Raw genomic sequence first — 9,845 nt, 5'->3', positions numbered from 1 at the left:
ATGCTGTACAAAATATTATGCTATACTCACTCAAAGATATTTTCCGTTGTGCCCACCCCCAACCACAGCTGAAATGCTGAAAGTACACCGATATATGCAGTAGCAGTAGGAAAGTAGTGGCCCTGTGTGTTTTTTGTGTTCATTAATGGAGTATGATGTAGCCTTACTTTAAATCCCAGTTATGCATCTGTCCCCCATTACCTCTGCTGCCAATGAAAATTCTGCTGTACTCTAAATATTTTGGATGATGGTGGTGGTGATGCCATGACAGAGATCTGTGTGTTGCTAAGAGGTGAAGGGTGTTTGGATTGCAGCGAAGGTGCAAGTTCAGATTGCCTGGGTCCAGGGAGTGCCATTTTACTGAGAGCCAAGGGGGCTTTTAAAGACCAAAAGGGGTCCAGGAGGCTGAGTTCAATCTCATAATGGATCTCTCTCAATGGAGGGTTATCAATCTACACTACAGCACTGGTCTGGCACTAGAAAAATAAAAAAGGATGGTCCATGAAACTTGACCTTACAAGAGGAGTTGTTGACAACATGACAACATTTCAGTTTCTCAGTCCAAGGCGATACAAATCCATAAAGAAAGAGAAGCATTTGCCATTGCTCATCTCATTAAGCGAGAGGAATTCAAAGTACAATAGTGACGTTTTTTTTTTATTAACCAATACTTTGAGATGTTATTATGCCTATCAGGAGAGTAAAGCATCAAAAATAAAGCATTCCCTTATTATTCATTCATTTGTGACTTTCATTTTGTGTTCAGTGGCATTCATTTGTCCACGATGGAATTTGAGAGGAAGTTTACAGCATGAGAAAATTATATGGTACTCTTGTGACTTGTGTCTAATGGATCGTGATATTGTGCTGTTTGACTCTGAATACAGAGTTGCTGTTCTGGAGGTTTGCCATACTTTTCTAAGTTAGTGCTGTCACATATCCAATGAGAAGAGGGAATACTGCCCCCTAGAGTATACTATTGCAATTACATGGAGAAAGTGTAATTACGCACTGATGCTTGAGTGATGAATGCTCTGCTCCTCAGAAAACAGATGAAATGAAACTGTAAAATGTGTTGCAACTAAGAATTTTCTGGCTCTTTATCTATCCATCTTTATTTATCTATGCGTGCCTGTGTGTATGATTGATGTAAGTTCTGCCAGAGATACTAGCCTACTCTGTGGGGAAATAATTGAAGATGTTTACATCTGATTTCTTCATACACCACCATACACAGCTGGTTTTTATTCCATTTGAAAACTGCAAAGACAGACAGCATTTGTTCTAGATAAATTGTGAAGGTTTGTTGTGAAATTGCAACATTCAATTTCATACATGCATTTTCAAAGGCCTTTAACAATCATTGGTAAAGAAACAGCTAAAATCACGTCTTGGACCACCTGGCTGTACAAAACTGTAAATTTCAGGCCAGCTAGATATTATTTTGTTCAAGGTGTTTTGTGCTATCCTAAGGTGTGAGTCACTTATCAGAATATCACTGAAAACCTGGACATGTCTTCCTGAGGACATTGACACTGAAAAGGTCATTCACATTCTTGTCTGGGTGAAAGGTTTGCACAGACTCTGTTCCTCATTGTTAATTGACTGTGCACACCAGCTTTCGGGCCACTTCCCAGAGCCCGCTGTGGTGCATCCACACATCTGTCAGTCGGTGTGGGCCCTGTGGTCCCCCGCCCCCAGCCCCGGTGGAAGTCATGTTTGAAGGCCCGGGAATGGGGGGGGGGGGGGGGGGTGATGGGCAGCAAGGATAAATGGGCTCGCTGTGACATCTTCATTCTCAGTCAGGTCGGGCTCCCAATCAGCTCGGAGCCGCAGGTGCCCTGGCTGTGGCTGTGATTATGAAGTTTAATGCGACGGATGAGAGAGTGGTCCCCTACGGTCACAGCTCTGTTGATTAAGCACGTTGTTTGCATGCACTGGATACTAGCAGTAATAAGTACTCCCCTGACACATTACGGCAGCTTTTTTCAATTTATCCTCACAATCAAGCCAGAATAAGGCTTTGAATATGAATAATGTGGACTATGGACCACAACTACACGCTACATCTCCATTATAAATATACTCTTAAGTAGGCACAAGAACAAAGACATGCATAGTCATACACATTTGTACATTAACATATATACACATACTCACACATGCACAAATTATAATCAGTTTCTCATTGTCTATTTCATTATGTTGTCGTATAGGAATTTATCCTCATCATGAACTACACTCCCCGTGGCTGCCTGACCTATGTCAGGGTTAGGGTCAGTTTTGATCTCCTCCGGATCATCATAAACTACAAAATCCTCTTCCCACTGAGGGCTAGCCAGGCAGCCCTCGGGGTCGTCATAGATGTGGTCTGTGTCAGCTGTTCCCTCGGCGTCTAATTGAGCGTTGTGATCGTGCGGCACGTCTCTGATGAGGCGCTCCGTCTCTGCCTCGCCCCCCTCGCTGTTTTGTCTTCCCTCGGGCCGCGGTGCTTCAAAGGCGCCATGTGGCGGGAAGCTCGCACCTGGCGCAAACGGAACCTGCAGCGAGACTTCCGGAGCCTTGTCACATCCTCTGCTGCAGGCACCCCCCTCCTCCTCCTCCTGGGAAGCCTGATCTCGTGGCTTCTGCCGGGCGACCCGGGCGTAGATAACCTCCTTCTGCTCCTGATGTTTGAGAGGAGGGCAGCTGGAGATGTTCCTCACCAAGTCTTTGTTCGGGGGTTTTATGGCGTTGAGCGACAGGCTCCTGAAAGAGGGAGATAGCCTTTTCAGCTGCCGATCAGGCTTCGGCGGTATGCTCTGTGTTGGGGGCGGTGGCACGCTCTCTGGGACCTGATAGTCGTACACGTTTACCTGGGCCGTGAGCGTATCGGGTTCAGGAGCATGCTCCACTGACAGGCTGCGGGATGAATGTAAACAGGGCCTTTGCGTCCCTTGAGCGGAAGTGATGGCTGTGTTGATAATCCTGAAGAGGCTATCAGCACGGCTGGTGGTAAACTCAAAGACCCCCTCTCCAGACTCACATCTGCGTCCAGCCTCAAAGGAAAAAGTGGACTGAAAATAGAAATAGAGTGAGAGAGACAGAGAGAAAGAGAGAGAGAGAGAGAAGTGCAGGGTGGGAAGTGTCATTATGAATTCAAAAAGGAAAAATATGACTGGACTGGGGTATGCTTAAAGAGTGTATTCAAGAACATATTAAAGAGCATACTCAAACCAAATATGTCAACAACAACAACAAATATGTATTATTAATTGAACACAGTGATTACAAACCACTTCTGTATATATGTTGTACTATTTAGTAAATATAAGCAATTTGGTGGATTTCTTTACCGTGTCTTGACCAAATTTCCTGACATAGCAATATGGCCAGATGAAGAGCACCTCTCTGCATATGGGGTCCTTCAGGAGGAGTCGGTCTTGTCCGGGTGTCAGGAGGTAAGCGCCTTGTAGCTGCCACCTGTCCGAGGCCTCTGTCCTCACCACCGAGACGGGGAAGTCACCTGCTGCCCAGTCAGAACAGACCTGGTCATTTTTCATGCACCGCACATTGTGTGTCCCTGACAAACACGTAATGTTACAAAGGGCAAGTCTTTTATGGCCATGTCTAAAGACAGGCGTGACAGTAGAGGTGAAGAATGCAAGAATTATAGAACTCAATTGATGTCCTGCCAAGCTCCCATGTGGCACTCTTCTCTGCCCGAGACAGAGCACGAGAGCAGTTGTTTTGTAGGCGTAACTTCTCGCCGACTTGTCAGGGAGGCGTAACTTTTCATGACTGGAGGGATTCTCAGGCCAGGAAGCAGTGGGAAACTTAACCCTCGGCCCAAGTCCCCGGAGATAACTTTGTAATTCAAAATTGAATGTCCACGGGAGTGAGCCTTGGTGGAGCGAGAGAAAGAGCAGCCCTGTCTGAGCACAGCCTTTGTTCTTCCAGACGATGTTCACAGCCGTCATTCTGCGCCAACCACAAAGGATCTCTTCCTCCCTCTCTGTGTCTTCTGAGATGAAGAGTCTCTCTGGCGATGGCAGGACGCCCAAATCTCCCCCACCGCCCTACTCTACCACCCTGACCGTGAGCGACTGATTTATTTTGTTGTGTTCTCCCACTTTCAATCCGACCCCTGGAGATTGCTGCTCAGCAGTGGGGCCGGAGATGTGGCTGCACATACGGACGTGCAGCCCCTTGATGAGAATGAAGCTGAAAAGATAACTATGCTGTGTGGACCGCTTGCATTTCCCGGTTAACCTGGACATCGCTGTCAATCTCGTGGTGCTTTCTGAGACACAGCAAGCCACAGGGCCCACAATTCAAAGTAAGAGTCGACATAAAGGTACAAAAGGCTTGGACTTCAGTGGGCTCCACTCTCTTTAAAATAGAGCACAATATTCATCTATATTTATGCTGTGTCATGCTTCTTCGATTTAATCCACTGAAGTTTGTTCACATTTGCTTTCCCAGTTCTGCCTAATGCATGGCCAAAACAAGAACTGTCATTTTTATTATTACACATTTCAAATTCAGTTCCACATAATTACAAATATGAAACAAAACATACTGTACTGTAAAAAATACTGTATGTGGCAAAGACTTCATAATAATCCACATCAGCCATTTCTCACAATTTCTCAATTCTCTGGAAATCCGAATAAATCGGATAAATTCTACACTGCTTAAAGGGACACCAGGCAAGCCTGATGCTTTTTCTCTACGAAACACCCCATCGCTTGGTCTGAAGCTCTTTTCCTTTTCTTTGCATCTTCCGTCAAGGATTTTCGCTGCTTCTTCGCCGGCTCTGCCATTATACACACGTTTGCAACAATCACTAGCGTTTCATTAGCCTCTGTGCTGTGGATGAAGGATGTAAACTAATCCTGCTTCGGTCGGCGGGTACGATACACTGAACTTGCAAGCGGGATATTCTTCCTACAGGCAGTAGGGGCGTGCGAGAGAGTCTTCATTCGCCCTGTAATGAGTCATTTAACCATATACCGACTTGCGAAGATGAGTAATTAACACGAAAATGTTGCCTGGTGTCCCTTTAATCTGTGTGTTCACCCACCACCAAGGATTAAATGAAAGTATACTGAACATACATCTATATCTATATCTACACTTTTAATTCATGTATTAATGTGAGGAGATAAAAGACAAGATGATACATATTGTAACATGTCAATCAAGTTATGAGTGATTGCTCAGTGACATAAGATGGCCAGAACGCTGTGCTAACTGGCACGGAAAGTTTTACTTTGTTAGCTGTTAACTCTAATGTCAGTGTATAACATGTTTAGTTCATATCAGTATATGCCCTAAAATGTGTGTTCTCTGGCACCATCTTTGCCAGCTGTTCTGTACCAGGTATAAAAACCTGTGCCATCCTGGCATTTGTCTTACACTGTTCTGTCTGGTCTTGACCCGAAGAAAGAGGTCACCCAGGGGCAATATGATATTGGTGACACCGGAAATTACCAAGTGCACCAGCAGGTCCTACTCTCCTGAACAGACACCACACCATCAAGGATGCCGTCACCACAGAGGTGCATGACATGGTGTGTTGGAACTACAAGTGAGTCAAAGGTGCCACTGGGGCCAGTCACAGAAGCAACTGCTGCTGCATGATCGTCTGAGCACTGCAACGTCTCAAACTGCAGAGGTGCTGCTCCACTTGAGAAGTAGGTCTCAGGAAAAAGCAAGAGGAATAACCACAATCACAGCTGCATGTTACTGATCCCATCACTCGTGTATCCGCTGCAGGTTTAAAAAAAAGAAACTGAAAACAAACAAAAAAAACACCCTACCACTTCCTTCCTACAGAGCACATGGGTGTACTCTCTGCATATACGCATGGAGAAAATAGATCTGGTGGCCTTAATGTGGTGGTTTGCCCTTGTTTTCTGTTGCCATTTTAAAGACTAGCTCTGCATAACTGCCTAACTATTTTACCTCTGAATTTGTCGCGTGGTATTTTTAAACATGCGCCATTCAACACCTAAAACTTGCATCTCAATGTACAAAATTAGTTGATATGTTTATATATAATTAATAATAATATAAGTTTATATAATTAGTTTATATGAGGCTGACCATGGTCTGAGAACAGACCTAGACCATAGACCAAGACGTGTCTACTGGCTACCTCCAATACCTCCAGTAGATATAATTACCCATATGCAGTCTATGTAATTGCCCTTAACATGTTTTCAACCAGCTATACTGTAAAAATAAATTAAAAATTATTTTAATAATTAAAATAAAAATTAGAATAGAAATAAGAACAACACATTGCTGCAAGGCTTTTCAGAAGCTCCCTACTCCATTCTATTTCCTTTTAGTATTTATTTATTATTATCCACTTATTTTATTTATTTTTTTATTTTACTGACACCCAGGGCCTCTTCTTTGATGTTGAAGTCCAAAGCAGTTTGACGTGCCCACAACCTTACAACTCAAAACACGCTTCCAAGTCCAATCAAACTTGTCAGGAGGTGGTTTCAATCCAATTATCTGCAGACTGCTGTGAGGCTGACCTCTAGCACACATCCTCAGATGTGTCCTTCCACTGAACCAAAGCACCACCGACTTTGATAATCTGCAATGTGTTCTTCTTCAAACAAGTCTCTAACACGGCAATCATACTTTTTTGCTATGCATAAAACAACAGCGTACAGAAGGATTTTTTGCCCATTTAATGATCTTTTTAATCTTATTAATTACTCTTATTAATTGCAGCTAAATGTAACTGGTTAAATTGGTAAATTTTTGACATGCTCCTCCATTCCTTGTGATGAATCTACAAGGTTGACTCACAATGAAAAAGGAAGTACTGGTATTTACAGTGTGATCTCTCTTCTCCTCTGACCACTTCTTCTTAAAAGAAATCCACACCCTTTTCAGAGTTGAGAAGTTAAAGCAAGCTGAAATATTTCTGTGAGAATACGGTGGGGGAGCAATTACGGGACTAAAGCAGAGAAATGAATACTTTTGAAATGTACACAATAGAGAGCAATCTAAGAAACTTTTATAATATATGAACTAACTGTGGCTGTGGTGGAGAGAGAGAGAGGGAGGGGGGGTTAAAGGGGACTTATGGCCCTTTTGACTCGTCTCATTTCAGTCTTTGCTTCAGCAGAATAAACCTCTGCTTTGCCCCACACCAAAGACAGTCCAATCTCCTCTGTCCTTTAATGGAATCAAGGTTGGCCAGCTGGGGCCCAAATGGGCAATTTGACTCAGGCCTGAGGTGGTGACTTGAATGGGAGGCCGCTTGTCCTTGAAATGAAACAAACTAAAATAGCTCGCCTCTCCCTTCCCTCTGTCTCGCATCCTCTGTCTGTCTCGGTATTGCTTTCAGTGTTGCTAATATCAGCTATGAAGGTGAGGTCACCATGGATAATTGCTATTTTTACACAACTCATAATTTTGAGGTGTATCTGGGCATCAGCAAAGATGGTGCAGATTGATGAGGCCTCTCCTGAAATTACCTTGAGAGTACCAAACCAAGCCAGAATTACAGAGAATATGTGCATTATAAAGAATATACAGACTGCACACAACCCTGTATGACTGGTTGAATACAAGCTTAACTATTTTATACAGTGCACTCAATCTCCTTCTATGTGGCTTTGACTTCACATTCCCTCCATGTTCTAAAATGCTCACTTCAGTTAACAAAACAAACAAAACTGTTGAAAACATAATGACAAGAAGAACCTACCAATATCTGTTCTTTCATAGAGCGAGTTCTCCACCATCTTGGCATGTGATGTGTCCCTCAAAGACCGCTGCCTGACAAGAGGATCCAACCCACCGCTTTCAGCCCTGTTTATCTGATATCAGATATCAAAGAAGTATTTGTCACATGTATTTGACACAAACAAATGTAAAATGTTGCATTGTATGAATCCAAAAAAATATAGTAATTAAATCTATAGTCATACATGGGAACAGAATTCAGGCCCTTAAAAGTACATGTCTGACTCAACTCAGTGGCATTTTTGTCATGCAATACTGAATACAAGTACTAACAAAATGCATCCACCCTCTTTATCATGAACCCAACTGACAAGACTTGGTGTGAACTGAGCTGAGACGTACAGGGAATGCCAGCTCACACAGCCCGGCGATCCAGTGTCTGAACTCCGTGAAGAGCGCCGCGAACAGGAAGCGCTTCTCTGTGGTGGCCACGAGGAAGGAGACGCAGTCTCTCGGGCAGTCCATCAGCTCCAGCTCCTCCACGCTGATGCAGTTTCTCAGCAGAACCACCCGCTTGCTGTCCTGCCTGCGGAGCATGTGGCCCTCGACTAGGCCACCGCCGCTGGCCCCAGCGGGCAGCCCAGAGCCCTGTTTGTACTCGTACAGCTCCAGCCGGGCCACGGAGGACCGGCTCTCACCATACAGCACGCACCACATCTTCTTCCATCTCTTAGTGAGACAGAGAGAAGGCACAGTGAGAATCTGCAGAAGACTCTAGAAAAACTCATAACAACGACCATAGTGTAAACCAGCGTCACATAGCATTTTGTCCACTTCTTCCTATGATAGATAATTTTGTTTTTGACATGAAACAAAGATTTAAACACAGATTTAATGAGGTATATACAACATCAGTGTATCTCTTATTATTTGAAGAAAAATTACATTGGTAATTCTTCTGATTAATTTTGGGTGATACTTTAAACAAATAGCAAACACTGTGCCTTACAAAAACACTGGTTGTGGATGTTCTAAAATATTCTTCTCTTAAAAAGCAATGTTTGTTAGTGACCCAAAAAGAGGAATTTTGGAGCATGTTTGCAACTGGTGCCATGCCCTCTCCTGCTGAGCATGAGTCAAATTCCCTTTGCATGACAGTGACATGTCAGTAAAACATCCTTTGGAATGAATCACAATGTCTACCCCCATTTGCAGTCCCATGGTTTATTTATACTGCATAAACATGCACCAGGACTGGAATGTGTTCTTACATTTTCAATCATTCTATTGAAAACAGACGTCATGGGTGATGATAGTCAGTAAAGAGTGATTACACTGACCAGTCAATCAATCATATCTCACTGGGGACACTAACGGAAGATAATCTCACATTTTCTTCGCCGTAAGTAGCCTGCGAAATGTGTTAGGCCCATGTATCTCTCCAGCCACCAGGACGGATATACATTAGTCATTCAGGAACAGACATTCATGTGAATCCCAACTTATCATGAGAAAGCATACAGTACACCCAACAAATTGGTGACAGAGCATGAAAGAACTTACACACTACATTGCCATGCATTCTGTCGTGAAAGCAATAAGCGGAAACCACACTCTAGAGAAGACTGTGACCTTGCTCTCATGTTACAGGCAAGTTCCTTGGTCAGCACTTGGTTGTACTACTTGGTTTTACACTTTATTTATCATAGTCACCGCTTACTGGCAATAGACCACATTGCATCATATTCCAATTAAATGTGTTTGCAGAATACTGTTAGTAAAGTTGTTGTTATGACCATAAAAGGTTCAACAGCAGAAAAAATACAAGCTCTCAGATCATTAAAAAAACACTGACCCCAAACAAATAGCTGCTTTGTAGTACTGAGAACAGAACTGTTCCAGTAACATGTCATTTTGGTGTTTTTTTTTATCTGAAGGATACAGCGTTAAATGTAATCATGAAACCGTATTTCCTGACAACTCTTCTGCTGTTTAAAACTCCTCCAGATGGAACAATGGTTGTATACTGCCTGTGTTTCAGAACCAGCTGCCTAAAGTCCATATGACATTAATATGCTTCCAGTACACATTGCCAATGCTTGATCTACTGTAAAAGAATCCCATGGATAAGCTTTGACTGGGTAACA

At 43.3% G+C, this 9,845-nt stretch overlaps 1 protein-coding gene across 4 annotated transcripts in view; it reads right to left on the bottom strand.

Moving 5' to 3' along the window:
- Nucleotides 1-639: 639 nt before the first annotated feature.
- The window catches only part of LOC121681012 (docking protein 3), a 14,349-nt gene continuing 5,143 nt past the window's right edge, over nt 640-9,845 (bottom strand). For 2 of the 4 annotated variants that reach the window (XM_042060621.1, XM_042060619.1), the window contains 4 exons: nt 8,101-8,427; nt 7,721-7,832; nt 3,336-3,508; nt 641-3,056 (listed from right to left, as the gene is read on the bottom strand). In XM_042060621.1, the coding sequence (XP_041916555.1) occupies nt 2,193-3,056; nt 3,336-3,508; nt 7,721-7,832; nt 8,101-8,427 (1,476 nt within the window). In that variant the 3' untranslated portion in view covers nt 641-2,192. Of the gene's footprint in view, nt 3,057-3,335; nt 3,509-7,720; nt 7,833-8,100; nt 8,428-9,845 lie in introns of all 4 variants that reach the window. The other 2 variants (XM_042060622.1, XM_042060620.1) reach the window with 2 other exon arrangements.

The sequence above is a fragment of the Alosa sapidissima genome, chromosome 13 (assembly GCF_018492685.1).
Source record: "Alosa sapidissima isolate fAloSap1 chromosome 13, fAloSap1.pri, whole genome shotgun sequence".
Classification (NCBI taxonomy): domain Eukaryota; kingdom Metazoa; phylum Chordata; class Actinopteri; order Clupeiformes; family Clupeidae; genus Alosa; species Alosa sapidissima.
Note: the sequence above shows the minus strand (reverse complement) of the source record. Positions and strands in the feature narration are given on the sequence as shown.